This window comes from Perna viridis, chromosome 5 (genome assembly GCF_037379345.1).
Source record: "Perna viridis isolate PV_CMFRI_1.1 ecotype Kerala chromosome 5, ASM3737934v1, whole genome shotgun sequence".
Classification (NCBI taxonomy): Eukaryota; Metazoa; Mollusca; class Bivalvia; order Mytilida; family Mytilidae; genus Perna; species Perna viridis.
The window spans coordinates 12332430-12350484 of record NC_142449.1 but is presented as its reverse complement, the minus strand read 5'-3'; the positions used below and the strand labels follow the sequence as shown (position 1 = coordinate 12350484).

Below are 18055 nucleotides of genomic sequence, written 5' to 3'. Positions count from 1 at the left end.
TGGCTGACGAGTTCGAGTTAGCAAGGTTTATTCTCTGAGATTTATTACCGAACGGACTGACTAGTCAGTTTGAGTTTTCGAGAAATCGAAGTTCGAGAAATCCAAGGTTATTTATAATGATTATATAGGAAAAAATTTTGGTACTTTGAATTGTGTTCGAGAAATCCCGGGTGGTCGAGCCATATGAGTTCGAGCGAGCGAGTGAAGTTCGACTGTAATCCTAAACCGGTCTAAACCTAACCCTGAATAATCCTAAAACCTGTCTAACCTGAACCCTGAATAATCCTAAAATCTGTCTAACCTGAACCCTAAATAATCCTAAAACCTGTCTAACCTGAACCCTGAATAATCTTTAAACCTGTCTAAACAAGTCAGTTTTATTTACAATCCCTTTATACCAATTTAAATGTACTCCACAGCTTGGTGAAACAAACAACCAACCAACAAATTGTAACATCCAAAAGGTTCAGAAAGATTCCACTGTACTATATAATACCTTGAAAGGAAATTAAAGTACATGTACTGGGATTGTTTTTTTTTTTTTTTTTTTTTTTTTGGTGGGGGGTTAAAATACCAAAGCTTTGAATTTGACAGAACGACAAATATTTAATGTCAATCTTAATTGTGTGCATATTTTTGTTACATAATGACATAATGATATTATTCATTGTTTTCTTAGTTTTTTTCTACTGGATGTAAGGTAGTTTTAGAAATTTAGGAGGCATTTTAAATCTTAACTTATCAGCAAGAATTTTGAGTGCAAAAAAAAGCATGTAATGACATTCATTCACTTATAAAGCATACCTGAGTAATATGGATGGGTTCTGGATGTTTCTTGTATAACCCTAAAATAACTTGTAAAATCTTTGACAGTTGTTCCTCTAGCTTGTCTCTTGCCATTAGATGACACATGTTACCGACAGCCTCGACAATGGCTACCCTTAACTGGAAGAAAAAGAGAAGTATTCTGTTATACAACAAATGACAGCACAATTTTGCTGATTGAATTATGTGTATAATATCATACCTTTGGCTTAATTATCAGCATTTAACTGAGAACATTCTATCAATATAAAAAACGCATGGGTTTTAAAATTTTCTCCGGTATGGATAAAGTATTCATTTTGCATTCTCAAATAAAATTCTACTTGAGCTTGTGTTAATAATTATAAAATCACAATATTGAATGCATGAACTGATTTTGAATTTATCGTGTAAGATGAGAGGTTAACAAGCCTAAAAAAAGTACCTTAGTGACAAAAAATACCCTAACTGGACTAGTGTACACACTATAATTATAAATGCTGCAGATGGGCTAATGTATTCATTGTACTTATAAATGCTTCAGATGGGCTAATGTGCTCGTTTTTATTCATAAATGCTTCAGATGGGCCAGTGTATGGTACTCATTGTAACTAAATGCACCAGTATACTTATTGTAACAATAAACTCTCATGATGGGCTAGTTAACTCATTGTAATCATAAATGCTCCAGTTGGGTAAGTGTACTATAAATGTCCCGACGCACCAATGAACATTTTTTTACAATCAATGCTCCAGATGGCCAAAGTACTCATTGGAACTATATAAATGCTCCAGATGTACTCAGTCTTATTGAAACTATAAATGCTGGATGTGGGCAGTATTACAATGGTATTACCCAATGGAATTCAATTCACCTATAAATACCACCTACCTTCACTTTTTTGGTAACCTATAATCAGTATTCTCACCACAGCAATTAATGCTCCAGATGGACCATTGTGCTCACTGTTACAGTAAGTACTCCAGTTGATCCAGTGTACTCGTTGTAACAATTAATTCTCCAGGTAGGCCAGTGTACTCATTGTAAATATCAATGCTACATGTGGTCAGTATAACCATACTCGCTTTAACTATAGGTACCAGTTTTGCATTGCAAATCACTGAGCGGGTGTACATCAAAACATGGAGGGTATTAAGATAAAGTGCATTTTCTTTTTGCCTCTCTACAAACTTATGTTTTGTCAAAAGATATGAACAATGACTTATTAAATAGAACAAACATCACACTATATGATGCCAAACTTTTTTCAAAGAAAATAGTTTGCATATTAACATAAAAATGTTCCACTGAAAAGGTTGGTTTGACGAGTGCAAAATGAAAGTAAAAGTACAGAAAATGGCTATTTATAGTTCAAAATTACTTTTCTGTCCGATCTTCGTGGACTCACCCTATTTTCTTTGCAGGAAATTATTTTTCACATGTTCTTAGCAATGCTACACGAGTGAAAGTTTTATTGAATCAATTTACATATTTTTTTTTAAAAATCATAAAATATGTACTTCACTAGAGAAGTCTATGGGAATATTAATGCAATACTAGGATCTATAACTGTTCTATATGGAACAATGAATGCACCAGAGGGACTAGTGTGTTAATTGGTACTCAAAGATGATTCTAGAATATAAAGGCTATAAATATCACCTACCTTCATTTCTTTAGTTATCTGTAACCAGGAGTTAAATAGAACATCAAATGCAGATCCAATCTCCTGTTCAAACCTATCTTTAGAGACTGAGGGATCTGGGGCTTTATCAGTGTTAGCACAGTAATCAATAATGGCTTCACTGAACTTAGATAATGCTGAAAAAATAAACATACTCTCAGATTTCTGGTTCTATTGTTTAAGAAGAAGATAGACAAATATGATTTCAGTTTTGTTCTAATAGGCAGTAAGAAAAAGTAAACCCTTGAAACACTGTGTAAAAATTCAACAGTCTTTGTTTATCAGGCTAATAAAGTGCTTTGATCATTAATATAATCATTTTCTAATTGGATATCCACACACATTTTTTTCTTTCTGCGAAACAAATAAAAGATCCAAGGGCAATATCTATAAATATTCTAATATTGTTTTTCTCCAGCAAAGAAAACAGATAAAACAGTAGATATAGGTAGAATTTGTTTAATTATAATTTATCCCCAATATGCCCTGACAAAGTCATTTGATATTGTTACACCAAATGCACAGGAACTTCCCTGTTCCATCGTAATCTTAAGTAATTATTGGTGTGGCCTAAAAAAATACAGGCAAAAATGTTTATGTACACAAATACAGTAAATGTGCAGTAAACACCTTGTATTTTATATGAAGGCAATGCTTTCAGGATAAATTGTAAACTGAGGCCACCCCAATCATTCATTATAAAGTTCCAGTCATTCCAAAGGTGACAGTGACATTACTGGACATTTGGTTTAGTAATGATAGTGGACTAACTGGACCAAAACAAACAAACAAACAAAAGCCAACATGTTTTTGTTGAAGTTTTATTTTAATAATTAAACATGTTTAGTCTCTAGCAAAGTCATTGACTAGATAATTGTCATTTCATAGTACATGTCATCACATTTTTATTGCTGTTTAACTGAAGCCAATCTTGCCCTTTTTTCCATTTTTCACTGAACCCTCTTGGTTTGGATTTTTTGCCGATGGCCTCATCGTAATTGGTTTTCTCGTTTTTTTCTTCTATGGCAATCTCTTTGCCTTTTGGAGGCTTTCCTGGTATTGCCCTGTCTACATAATGCAGACCCACCCAAGGTTAAAATTCAATGTTGAAGTGTGTGATCGAAACTCAATGTATTTTTACTGAAAAAAAATTAAGAAAACCCCCCGTGTGGCAGGAAAGGATACCCCATTTTGTTTACTTGAAAACTAAAAATAGTAAAGGGGTTTTACACAAATTTGTCATGGTTTTTTTAATCGACAACATTGCTAGTGGCAACTAAAGTGCAACGAAATTGTCAACCACACATTTGGTCACATGCTCGGTGCATTTTTATCAGACAAAAGCAAATTTCATCAGATTTTTGCCAGTGTTGGATGAACCTTTGGAATGACTGAATAAAACATGTTTTCAATACAACTACCACTTTACTTGAAGTATAAACCTAGTTATCAAGCAGGTAGTTGTTTTTGCCCAAGCCAAAATCCCATTCCATGATATGGTATACTATATTAAGTTTTTGCCATGATATGATGGTGGTTGGGATCAGTAGATGCAACGAAAACTGTGACCATATGAAGGGTGATGCACAAACAGATGGACGGATAAGGGTAAATAGTTATACTCCTCTGAAACAACTAAATGTCAGGTTAGATAATTTTTTCCACATACACTCTCCATACACAGTAATACCCTTATCAAAGTGGTACATACATACCTGAGGAGAATACCCATCTCATGTTCTCATGTTTTGCCATCCCTAACATTGGTAACATAGTTCCTAGAACAGCAGTCAAATGGGGTACCATTCCATATGCTGTATAAATACAATAATTGGTATCTAGTATATAATACAATACAATGTTTGGCATATATAAATATAGCTCTACATGTATCTAGAACCATGCTTATGAGCTTGTTAGTTCACAAAAATTATAATGATTGCAGTTTTATCTACATGTAGTTAATACGTTGTTTGATTATAGTTTATAACATTTATAAAAGAGCATGCCATTACAACATATATAGTCAGTTTTTTCATTTATGATATTACAACAATAAAATAAGCAAGAAATAGAGGGGTATTATAAATTAACTAATGGCTTGTTCTATTTAAGATGTGATGAACTAAAATCAATGAAGACATAAACTAGATAAAACTGTGATCATTGTCACTGAATGCTTTTTTTATTCATTGTCACTGAATGCTTTTTTTTTCATTACATTAAGTAGATATTATAAATAGTTTCTCCAATGTCCCTGCAACAAATACTCTTTTGTAAGATGATTGTAAGTTTACCATTAGAAGTTGCTAGGTTTCCAATTGTCTGTACAACAAAGAAATGGGGTAATACACCTGGCTGAAATCTTTGTAACATTTCATCCATGACCTCATCACAAAACCTAGTTCCCATGGCAACAAGAACTCCACTGGCTGCTGTCTGCCATTCAGGCATTATTTCCTGTAAAAAAGATATTCCTGCCTGAAGATATACTGAAAGATTATTGCTGTATTATATCTACACTTTATTCTATGTTAAGTAGGGCATACATGTATCTTTTTAAAAAAATATTCAGTCAAAACATCCTGTTGAAATCAACAACTATCAGAACAACACATTTCATGACTTTAAAAATATTACATCACACAAAATTTATTGCATTGGGTATAATAAAAGGTTATGGAGAGAATTTACCATCTTGTCATATTGGCAGGTTCTCTTGCCTTTGAAATAATATTTCCATTTAAATTCTTATTGATTTTCATTAGTACAAGTAGAATGATACCTCTTATGGCTATAGAGTACATTTATTCTGACACAGTACAAATTGTCTACTACATTTAAGAGTTGTAGTCAGTACATGTAGAATCATATTTATATGATCATTGTTATGTGTGTTTGGGTTATTTCTAATTAAAGGCCCATAAACTGCCTTAACCTGTTGCTGCTTTCCATTTCCAGTTTCTTTTGTATTTTAATCTTAAAGTTTGTCTAAAAGATTTTGGTTTTATCTACCACATGTTTAATAACCATATAACTACCAGTTTGATTGAATTGAGTTTTAGTCAGCACATGTAAGGGTACCTTAGAGTTGGTAAGTTCCATTGCACATTGTTTGATCACATCTACTGCGAGTGGAGCATCTAGATCATTGATGGTTTCCCTTATTATCCTCTCCATACACTGTAGCAATACTACTCTATGACCTGTCTGAAGCTGTAATAGTAAACATTTGTTCTAATGAAATGTAATAACAAAATAATAAGCAGTATTTAAAACAAAAGTCTGCATAACAAATGGCAATATCAGGGTACAAACTGGAAAGTTTGATACCACTGGAATGGTCCTGACTTGGTACAGCCATTTCAAAATGAAAGGTGGGTCAAACAAGGTTTGATGGCACACTTAGCCTTCTGTTTCAATTGGTAGTTGTTGGAAACATCCTACAACTTCACAGTCTCAATGTGTAATTATGTGTTTGCTTTCTCCACCATTATTCAGATTTTTTTTTAGTCGAAACAATTTTAAGTAGGCTGTGAGGAGAGAACAAAAACTGAAAGCTCGTTTTCAGCCTGACTTAAAGGATTTTTAGTTTTGTTCTGTGGTCTAACCACTTCTGTACATAACAATATAAAGAATTTTACATTTTTTTCTATTGCAAACGATTTCTTTATTCAATTATTGAGACCTTTAGCTATAAGGTGTTTCAAGCTTAAAAGATCTGAATTTTAACTTGATGGTAGAATATCCTAAATTCAATCACTAATAATTACCAAACAACAATCCACTTACATGTAATGCACGTGCTTTAATTTACAATCCCTACTGTGAAGTCACATAAAACCAATTTAAATTGTAATTGTAATGGCTGTAGTATGAACACTGTAGATAATGAGTTTCAGAAGAAAATGTTTTGCATTCAAAAAAATGGATCTTTTTATTAGTATTGCCACAAAAAAAGTAACTTATACATAGGAAAAAGTGCCACACATGATCAACATTTGCAGTACTGCATACTGAAAATACAAAATCAAGCAAACAATTCTGAAGTACATGTAAAATAAATTCCTTTACATGCCCCATGCCAAAGAAATTAGGTTTCATTAAAACATAATACCTTGAAATCACAATAATCCACAACTGCATTAAAGGTTAGTTAATATTACAAAAGCATTTTTTTTTAATCCTGCAAAATTCTGATTCTCGTTTTAGGTCTTAAATAACACTACCACACTAGCAAACAATATTCTTCACAAAGCAGGGAAAGCTCAATATTCACTCAATAAGTTGACTAAAGCATTAAACTGGCTAACTTGTAAGGGATAGTTTTGATATTGTTGTCAAATTAATAGAGGTAGCATTTTTTGGTATTAACATAGATTTGCTCATAGGGTCTCTACATAGAAGCTAACACACTATGATTAAAAGCAGTTTTTCGACACGACACCAGTTGTGTCCTTATTGTATGACTTATGATGTTCCTTGGTTCTAACCAAATTGGGATTGATTTTACATACAATGAGGACATAATGTTTTGGTAGGTTCTTATGATCTGCAGTTGGTATGTCCATTAATTGCTAGTAGTCCTTTGTTTATGCATTTGTGTAAAATAGAATCAGTATCTTTATTTCTGTTTTAACAAGGGACTCAGACCTTTTAGGTGTGTTTAATAGTGTAATATCTTTTTCCACAGTGGCCAGTTTTGAAAAGGGGGAGGGTTGTGATCAAATCAAAGTACTTTAACCCCACCAAATTTTTTTGCGCCTATTCCAAGTCAGGAATTTCTGGCCTCAGTATGAATTCTTTTTGTTTTCACTTTCAGCTTACTTCTATGTTGCTGGAGTATATAGGGGCAACTATTTCACTGTATCAGTGTATATTGTCTTGAGACCAGCTGCAGCCTATCCTATGGTAATAGGGTTATTCATTGAAGACCCACTGGTGGCCCTGGGCCAACATTTTTCATCCTGCTGGGATTGTTGTCTCTTTGACATATTCAACATATCCACTCTTGTTATATTTTCTGGAGTAGTGTAACAATAATTTCAATATTACAGTCAAGTCTTAAAGTGGTGCTTCTTCTCACTAGTACATATTAATACTGTGCTGCATTAGGTAGGCATATAAAGTCATTTAAATGCTATGTTAAATGCCCAGTTTCAATTTCCTACTCGAACCATCATTATTTTTTTTCAAGTGCATCATACTGCGCAGTAAACATGCAATTGTGTGATGAGGAAATGATAAAGACAGACAAATGTTTACAAACCTTGTTATGTTTCTTTAAGTATGAGTAACAAGAGCTAAGAACAAGACCAGGTCTTCTCTTACCAAGGTCAAACAATGCATCACATATTTGGTCTCTGCAATCAGACTCTTTGTCATAAGCAGCATCTATCATGGCCAAAGCAAGATCTGTAAACATATTTTAATAATGCAATCATACCTTTATTTTATACAAAAAAATATATATCTTCTGTCAGATACTAATTAGACTTCAAGTAACTTTCACCAAGTTGTCAGGAATTTACTTTTAAGGCTGTTACCCTATGGACTATCATCAACGTGTCTAGTAGAAAAAGCAAGAGTTGAAAATAGTGACAAAAAGATTTTTATATAAATCTATATATTCAACCTTGTCCACTTCATAATATGAACAGAGGTATACATTATCATTACTTGCAGTAAGACAGTTGCATTAAAGGATTTACTTCTTTACATGTTTTAAACACCCATCACTGGCATCAGTCAGACAGCACGTACTATCGATATTATATTTTAAAAAAGGAAAAAAATGTACCATCAACTTGGCCACCGGTACTTCTAATCGCATCATCATCTAGCCCGGGCATTATCATCAGATGACAATCAAAATAAATAAGAATAACACCCCTCAAATAATGTAAACTTTCAACATCATGTGATTTGTTGACAGAAAGCACTTCCGTCTAAAAAATATAAATCACAGAACACTACCGGAATGCAAATGATCGATAATCCGGTATTGTGCTCTACGTCTCCACGGACTTTTTATCATATTACACCCAATACCTAATCTTAGTAAGATAAAACATGTCAATTGTTCCATTCAATCGTTGAGGTGAACAATTGATAGGTCTGATTTTAATTAGATTGCTGTAGCCCCATAGTTGTTCCAATGTTAATTGGCTCTGTGTTCTGTGTACTGAGATAAAAAAAAAACATCTTCCCTATATATTTGGCTAAATTATACTTTTCAGGTTTTTAAAATGAAAAAAAAAAACTTCTTAAAGCACATTTAAAATTTTTAAAAAGCACACACACAAGTTCCTGAGCAACGTTACGTCAGTCACACGTGTGTCTGTCGAGAATAAATCAACCTCTATAAAATTTCCAAAAAAGGAGTCCCTGGGACATATATAAGCGGATTTGATAGTACCTTTTTTAAAATTCAAACACTTTACTATTCGACATTATAAGCGTCAAAAGCGGATTTATTTCATTCGCAATAAAGTTGACGGTTCCTTTACGTCAAACGGGACAATTTCTAGTGTTGTGAAAGAGTAATCAAGTGAACCAAGATTCTAGCGGCAATCAAAGGAATGTAATCATGGGACACATACTAGACATGGAAAACAGACATACACAACAAAGAAAATAAAATAACCAAAATGATAAATACAAAGTAACAAAAGTAAAAGAGCAACTCGGACTCCACAAAAAACTGGGAGCATGGAGAAGGTGCACCGGCAAGTTCCACACATGCAGTGCCAGACGTCTGTTTCCTATCTTACTAACCGCCGCAGACAGGCCTTTCGAAAATTTTCGGGCGTTATTCAAATCATACTTCCTTTAACAACGCCGCTAAAGTGACAAAATTACTCACTTTTTCCCTACGTTGCAAGATTCTTGCATTTTCTGAAAGGGCTGGCTGTAGCGTTTAGAGTGAATTTCGAACGTCAGACTCTGTTCGGAACTTGGTGCAACGGTAGGGTAAGTGTCCTCTGCCTAATTGTGAGAAGTCTAATGCGGTACAAAAAGTCTATGTTATTATGGCAAGCTCTGGCATAAGGTGTGAGATGTAAAAAATCCTAGAAACCTGGATTGTTTAACGACAATACGTCATCCATATAGCGGAAAACATGTTCCTTCTTATGGATCAGATCAGCAATAAAGTCAGCCTCTTAAGAGTGAAGGAATAGGCCATCAAGTATAGAGGCACAATTTGTTACCTTAGGAATGCCGACCGTTTGTTTAAAAAAGTGTCCACCACACTGGACAAATATGTTTTCCATTTTCCTGGGTATATTTGGAATATGATTTGCGTGGAATTTTTTTTTTTTTTTTTTTTTTTTTTTTTTTACAAATTATGAGGAATCTCTACCAAGAACTACATATTTGTATCTAGGTGTACCGTCTTTTTTGGAGTAACAAGGTTGCATAATGTTTTTGCGACGATATTTTAAGTAAGGAGAATAGAGGTATGTAGAGTTTAAAAAATCATAGGTTTTAATGCAATTGTATTCTGACAATAATATTGAATTGAGGGTTTCCAGAAGATCTTTCAATTTTTTTCAGGATCCACATTGAATTAATACCACCAAGGGAGTGAAAAGTGTCGTAGTAGGACTGGAGACAAGTCTGGAAATTGGAAAGGACAGAAAGAAAGAAACTTTTAATTGGTGGAGTAATCCTAATGTTTAGCCCTACAAAATTGTCATTGTGTCAAGTTTGTACATATTAATGAAATATTTCAAAACGAATTTGAGGTTTCAACTGATATGAGCAATATGAAGCAAAACTTTGGCGCATCTTGACTTCACACAATTTCCCAAACAATTTGGAATGACCTTAACTTCCGCTGTCGACGTTTGGCCATGGTGAAAACAGGTTGAGCTACGGAAGTTTGTATACTAACCGTCAAATTTGTTGAGGGATATTTACAACCGTGTGTTAACTTGGTAAACTAGCAAATCCATACTCACTTCATGGAAATCTGGTCTGCAAACTAAAAAGTACGAAAGATAAGGAAAAACTGTTTCCATTTTTCAAGTCCTATCGGCCATGTTTGTGTCGAAAGTATTACTATAATAGTAAATACTTCATTCTGGTCCGACGCCGCCACTTTGATATAGTCATTAACGTTACATGGTATAATAGTCTGTAAAGATGAGCCAACATCACGTACAAAGTTACGTAGTTTAAGTGTAAGTGCTTGTTAGATTAATCAGACAAAAAGGGAAAAATCAGAAACGTGCATGTAAAAAAAACACCGATCTGACAATAGAATATCCTTCAAGGATGTTTCCTCTGTTTGAAAAGACCGTTATTTGATCTCTGCATTATTGGATTTGATCGGTCAGAATTTTTTCAATAGAATCTTAGAAAAATGAGGTTTTTGATAGAGTTATCTGCGCTTGAAATATTCATTTTCAGTGCATTTCAATGAAATTGTAACTCAATGGTCCAGCATGATATGGAAATCTTGTCTGTTTTCTTTGATTCTGATTGTGCAAATAGTCAAATTACAATATCAAAATGATGTTTTTTTTTTTTTCATATCATATTACACCTACTGCCTGATTCTTACAAGGACAGACAATTAAGCACTAGTGTTAAAAGCGAGATTAGCATAAGATTTCAACCAAACACAAAAACAATTTGCAAACTGCACAGCGATAATTCGACCCAATCCAGGACTGGAGCATGGTAGTAAAATGTTGAAAATTATTTCAGTCCTGAAATGGTCCGCTAGGTCGTATCACGTCGTTGCTGCGGCATATTTGGAAGATTTCTTTCCATACCTTGTAGTCTGAGACTTTGGTATGTTCAAGATATTGGAATATCTGAAAGAGTATATATATAAACTAATAACTTATTCAGGCAAACAGGTACCATTTTGTTTGCAACTTTGTACAAAAGGATAAAGTGTTGTCATCTGCATATTTATACAGCGTACCATCATTCACACTCACACATAAAAATGTCATTTATGAATACATTAAATAGTAGGGTCTCTATATAGAACCTTAGGGGACACCTTTGTGAACGTCAACCTACTAGTATCCTGCCCAGGATACTATTGACTTTAATCTGTTGTTTTTGATTAGACAAATAAGACCGAAGTGGTGAAACGGAATAAGAACTTCGACAATATATTGATTTTGTTAAGGGCTTCGAGCCAGTCTTCTAGTAGTTAGAAAATTGTGGTCTGACATCCATGACCACCCCCCCCCCCCCGGACATCCATGACCCCCCAAATTGCGCAAAAACAGATAATAAAGAATACTATCAAAGTAATCTGAAAGCTGATTTTATTCCAAGATTTTTTTAGAGTATTGGCAATACAGTTACTGGTTTATATGTAATCTGATACTGGTAAAGAGTCATTCTTTTTATACAAGGAGGTCACTTGCGCTTCCTTCCTTTTTTTCAGGAAAATAACTTGAATCAAATGATAAATTGGTAAGAGTGGTTAATTGAGGTGCTTAAACCGTATTACAATTTTTTAACAATGTTTGCCCGAAGGCCATCTACCCCTGTAGCCTTCTTGGTGTGTATATTATTGATAACATGTTCGAATTCAAATATGCTTTCTTACAATGCATTTTTCTTGTTTTATTTCTAAAATATTTGGATGTTTAGAAGAGTTCTTTATAATTTTTTTTTCGCTACTGTGGAGAAAAAAATAATTAAAATGATTGTCAATCTCCTTCGAATTTTATTTCATTATCAAGTAATGCAACTTTTTGCTCGTCACGATTTGTCTTCTTCGATAAAAACATTTTATTTTGACCCACTGGAGCAACATTCTAAAAAAAATTTTACGACATTTTCCGAATTTTTGTTACTCTTGTGTTTAGTTTATTTGTTTACGACATATGGAAACCCAGAACACTGTTACATGTAGAGTACTGCATTGAATTAGACGTAACAAACAAAATTAAATGATCGACTACTAAACGGAAAATTTAAAATTACTAATATTGACTCGGTTCCTGATTGGTCTACTGCAAACATTGTAATGAATACCAATGATTGTACTCACTCGTGTATAACACTGATAGTTTGGTCTGCCTTTTCTGGAGTAGTTATTTGGGACATACACAAGTGGTTAATAGTCTGGTAAGTTTTTACATTATAAAACTTATCTGTATGTCATATAAATTCGCAGTTTTGTAAACTCACCGTATTTGTATTTATTAATGGTTTAATTCCATTGAGTTGGTTTGTTATACATTATGCATTTACTAAGTTATATTACTAACACTATAATATCAGATATGTGAGTTCGAGTTCGCACCTGCCAGGTTAATTGTTCTCCTCTTTTGGAGAAATTCATGGGTTAAAGCAAAGACTGTCCAACTAATTTGTGTCAACCAGAAAAGATTAGAAGTTTTCCATTATTTTCCTGTATGTGTATTTAACATTTCGTCGAATCACCTATTAGAACACCGAAGGGTCCCTGTCGACTGCTTTCGAACACATTGCGTCCTTGATTCCTTGATCAGATAACTGCCATCACAATTACCTTTCTTTACTTCCTACTATAGTATTGAAGCCAAATTTATAGTTTACTCACAAAGATATCGTTGTATCTTTCTTTAATGTCACACATAATGAGTACTATTGTTTATTCATCTCTTTATTTATTTTTATTTGAACATTTTTTGTTTTTGTGTTGTTATTTTTTGCATTTATTTAGTATACATTTATTTTGGTTATGATACGTTTACTGATTTGGAAATTCCTAACAAAATAAGTAGGTTTTTGCGACGATACAATATGTGGCCTTGCCGGTGTATGTGAAAGGGAAAGTTCCTATTGAGAATTAAATGTAGTGGGAAAAATATAACCAAGTTTATTCAAAATCCTATATAATTTTAGCGACTTCTTCATAAAAACCAAACAGGTATCCGTGCATCTTCCGGGGTAAGCGGCTGATCCTTTTCAACAATATCCCGACCTCAAGAAAAGGATTCTTAGAAGATCAAAGACAAAACGATATCAAAATTTACGACGTTAGATTTTTGCTAGTGTTATGAAAAAAGAACTGAATTTCTGAATTCAAATAGTTACATAACCCTAGTGATTAAATCTATACATATATATTTCTCTTGAATATCGGAAGAAGAAAAAAAATCTATTAAAACTTCAATTATTTCTGTTTAAAATTAAAATTTCACGAAAATGCGATTAGTATGGATTTAATTGAATTGTTTTTAAATATTTACTTTATATATAATGTAATGGGGAAAACGGACTTAACCACATACTGTATATCAAATACGGCGATGGTATTTTGGGGTTTGTTAGAGAGAATATCAGATTTTTTTATATACTTGAGTAATTCACTCGTCGGAATATTCTGAAAATATTTTCAAACTGTGTCCATTCTCTATAAATTATTAATCATGCGTCATTTAGCCGACTTTTAAGATAGCATCAATAATTAAAATTTTACCATTAAGCAATGGTTATTCTGTAAAAGCTCTTTAGTACATGTGTAACTTCTTTCTTGTTTAAGTAACCATAGTGAAATAAAAAAAATGTATAGAACTAATCTTGGAAAGATGTGGTTTCATGTACAACGTGTTTTTGTGAGCATGGGTATATTAAGCGTAATTAACAATTGGTTTCTGACGGTGATCTACACATGAAACCATGTGCATTTCTATATAAGTCATGGGCACCATTGCAAATCGTTCCGTATGCAATTTATTTGGATTTTTAAGGACAATATCATTGCAGGGCCTAATCTAGACATCAATGACAATGAGGTTTTGAAAAACAGAACAATATTGACATTTTTGTCTATATAATCTATAACAAATATTTCTCCCTGTTCGGACAAATGGGAGATGTGAGCATAAACACGGATATTAAGTTTCTGCTGATGTTGTCGCCCTGCATTGGACCAAAAGGCTCACGAGATAGATACATAATTTTCACAATTGCCTTAAAATGTTGTTTTTATGACTTTTTCATTTTTCTATCCATGGTCATGCATATATTTGGTCCTGAAAATGGATAGACATGGCTAAAATGTTTTAAAGGTTTTATGTCTTCATTAACTTGAAGCTTCCGTGGTTGATTTAATTGAAATTGTTTCTGTATGATGTTCGAACTGATATAAAACCTTACAAACTATCATGGAATGGTAAAAGAAGAATTTATTTTATTCGATGATCAATGCCACTGTAGCTACAGTTACCATATCGTATTAAAAGCATTGTAAATCGGTTAAATACCCAACAATATTTTAATCAATTCTTCAAGATTTTCAGAGTGGATAAAAACAACCGTACTCAGTGCATCGTACTCATTTACGCTCTATTCCACATATCGACTCTTTGAATACTTTATATTATGGTTGTTGCTAAGCGGCATCATTGATTTAATTTTTAGTGTGCATTCACCCGTCAAGTAAACCGATACTATCTAAATGTCAATGCTATTCATTTTGAAATACACACGAAGCAGTTTAAATAGGTACAATGGTACAAAGTTCTAACAACCCCTAAAAAACTTAAGGCAAGGGATCAGTTTCATATTGCATGTCTGAATACTGTACCACAAGTTTTCTCTGTTAATTTCTTCGATTCGAACATAATTAGATCAGTATACGTATATACGCAGGCTTGTTACTGGAAACATTTTCCAAAACTGGACACAATATAGGTCGGGCGACACTTGAGAAAATACCAAGTAGTTCGTTCTTACTTTGTAATAAAATGATTCCCTAAGGTTTTAGAGTGTCATTGATGAAAGAAATAATACAACGTAGTAAGTCTAGCAATTTAAAGACTTTACAACATAAAATTGATGCAGGTTTAGTTAAGTATCATCATTATATAGTTAATGTTTCAATGAAACTGATTTGCTTGAATTCGTAGCAATAATATCTTTTTTCTCTTGATTTCCAGAACATGGAACGAGAACAACAACCCGAAGCACAAGGAGGTTCCCGGGGTCATATCATGGTCACCGGAGGAGCAGGATATTTGGGCTCAACATTAGTCCCTATGTTGTTGGACGAGGGATTCGATGTCACGGTCTACGATATCTTCCTGTGGGGAATTAAGTCGCTGTTATCTGTAATGCCAAATCCAAGGCTCCACATCATCAAGGGTGACATTCGAGATAAGAAGGCACTGGAAGAAGCAATGTTTGACAAAGATATTATCATACATCTCGCAGCCATCGTAGGGTATCCAGCTTGTGACAAAGACCCCGACAGTGCAATTGACACTAACGTTGTTGGCACAAGGAACATTGTTGACTTATTAAGACCCGACCAAAAGTTAGTGTATGCCAGTACTGGTTCTTGTTACGGTGCAGTTGATAACATTTGTACAGAGGAAACTAACATTTGCCCCCTAACGCTGTATGGAAGCAGTAAAGCAGACGCCGAAAAGCTTGTTATCAGGCAAGGTGGTATCGGCCTGAGATTGGCTACTGTCTTTGGTCTATCTCCTCGACTTCGTCTTGATTTATTGATCAATGATCTTACATACAAGGCGTTAACCCTAAAGGAATTCGATCTTTATGAAGGGTCTTTCCGACGTACTTTTCTACATGTGCGTGATGCCGCCAGGGCTTTCGTCTTTACAGTGTTGAATTATGATCTAATGCAAGGACAGGCTTATAACGTTGGTGATGAAAAAATGAATATGACGAAATCTCACGTTGCCCAACTGATTCAAGAGCACGTCCAAGGTTGTACAATAACTGAATCTAATTCAGGGCAGGATAAAGACAAAAGAGATTACGAAGTGTCATACGAAAAGATCCGGAAAATCGGTTACCATTCTACTATCAGTGTTGAACAGGGCATAAAGGAGATGCTGAAATGTCTCCCATACCTCCATCAGAAAGATATTGTTCAGTGTAAAAATGTGTAAAGTGCGTTGAAATATACATCTATATGACGTGGAATTTACTGCCTCTTTGTTACTCTTTCTGTCATTCATTGATCATTTTAGTTACTGGTGATGTATTCCATCTCTTTTTACAGAGAATGACCATCAAGAACTTATCGGGATGTAACGGAGAAATGAAAGAAATATATCCATTCCACTTTCAGTGCAAAAATAATATTTTTTTATCGTTCCTTTATTTCCAATCTGTTGTATTTGGAGGAATTTTGTTCATATGCTTGTTTATGTACATGTATATGACCTTGTCATGTTTTATTTATTAAAATAAACAATCTCTTTTAAAAACCATTTAAATAAAAATTATTAGAACTTCAGCAACAACAATCGTTCAATATCAACCGAAAAGAGGTTTTACTTCCGAAAGTTATGACAAAACGTTTCCTTTGTATATAGCGTGGAAGATTAAAAAAAAAGAAATCTGAAACAAGTTACCGAACAGGGATATGATGGTTTCAAATAAAACAAACCAAAATCCCCCCCCCCCCGCCCGCAAAGATCATGTTAATGTGGACATTAAAAAGTTAACTTGCGAGTTGATCAAGGACTTTTATGAACAGACATGTACATAACACAATTAGTCAATAATTCTGAAAAAAATCTACGGTCGACAACAATAGTGCCATGTATCACATCTGTTTTTTGTTGTAGTTGTATAAAAACAGTCGCGACAATTGCTCGTACCAGAAGTCGCTTATCTAGTAACGCCTGTATGGAACATAACCCATCAGAATACGTGCGTAATTAACATTATGAGGTATTATATAGGTACTTAGGTGATTAAGATATGTTTTCACATTACACGTTGACGTACTCCCAAATAGTTAGAGTGGGGAATCGCTCTCGGACCCACTTGGGGTCTGGGAGTAGGCCAGAGCGTCAACACAGCAGCCCAGCCGCTAGTAGGCCATACTCTGAGGTCTTCGGTCAGGTATCGGGAAGACTGGGCTCCGCTACCTTCTACTACTAACTGGCATTACTAACACAATTCCCACAAGGGGCGGTCGTGCGAGATCAGTAAGGATAGTCAAGACCGTAAAAACCCCAAATCATCATAGATGTGTTATAGTAATAAGTGGTGCTATATAGTATGATTTCATGCAGCCAGTTCTGGTGGCAGTACAATCCAGTGTAAATAGTAAATAAGGCCGGGGTCTTTCAGGGTACCAGATTGTCATAGACACAAGGTCCCGCACTCCAAATTTTGAAGATAAAAGTTAAAACGTCCACTTTTATGAGAAAACATGACTACTGAAGGGTGTCGAATAACTCTATTTATGATCCAAAACATTTTTTTACGTATGAAAAGATGTGATTCAGTAGTTTTCATTTAAATATCATTCAAAAACATAATGTGTAACAGCCTATTTACAAATAGGAAATAAGAGGGGTAAAAAAACATAAGACGTGTCTACCCGAAAGGACTGGGGTTTAAAAATTTATGTGAACTCGAAGAGTGAAAAATAAGTATAGAGGTGGCAAAAATGAAACCGGAAACCAAGATTACGCCCAGTTTTAAATAATTTTTCGTCTTTGTATAACACCTCATCGATCTTAAACACCCTTGTTATAACCCCTTTCAGTATGAAATCTGAACCAGGAAATTTATACAGGAAAGCCCAAACAAAATACACACGAAAAAAAAAACAT

The 18055-nt window shown here is 34.1% G+C and overlaps 1 protein-coding gene and 1 pseudogene across 11 annotated transcripts in view; one reads left to right on the top strand and one right to left on the bottom strand.

The window, feature by feature from the left end:
• The window catches only part of LOC148616067 (maestro heat-like repeat-containing protein family member 1), a 33953-nt gene extending 25493 nt beyond the window's left edge, over positions 1-8460 (bottom strand). For 6 of the 10 annotated variants that reach the window (XM_088582740.1, XM_088582741.1, XM_088582742.1 and 3 more), the window contains exons 1-7: positions 8290-8440; positions 7759-7904; positions 5574-5705; positions 4787-4949; positions 4205-4303; positions 2472-2626; positions 805-945 (exon numbers count right to left, since the gene is read on the bottom strand). In XM_088582740.1, coding sequence (XP_088438866.1) covers positions 805-945; positions 2472-2626; positions 4205-4303; positions 4787-4949; positions 5574-5705; positions 7759-7904; positions 8290-8347 — 894 coding nt within the window. In that variant the 5' untranslated portion in view covers positions 8348-8440. Of the gene's footprint in view, positions 1-804; positions 946-2471; positions 2627-4204; positions 4304-4786; positions 4950-5573; positions 5706-7758; positions 7905-8289 lie in introns of all 10 variants that reach the window. The other 4 variants (XM_088582738.1, XM_088582744.1, XM_088582747.1 and 1 more) reach the window with 1 other exon arrangement.
• Positions 8461-12464: 4004 nt separating this feature from the next.
• LOC148616066 (uncharacterized) lies at positions 12465-16696 on the top strand (annotated as a pseudogene). Its single transcript, XR_015922103.1, has 2 exons — positions 12465-12593; positions 15395-16696. The product of XR_015922103.1 is annotated as an uncharacterized LOC148616066 (transcript).
• Positions 16697-18055: the final 1359 nt, after the last annotated feature.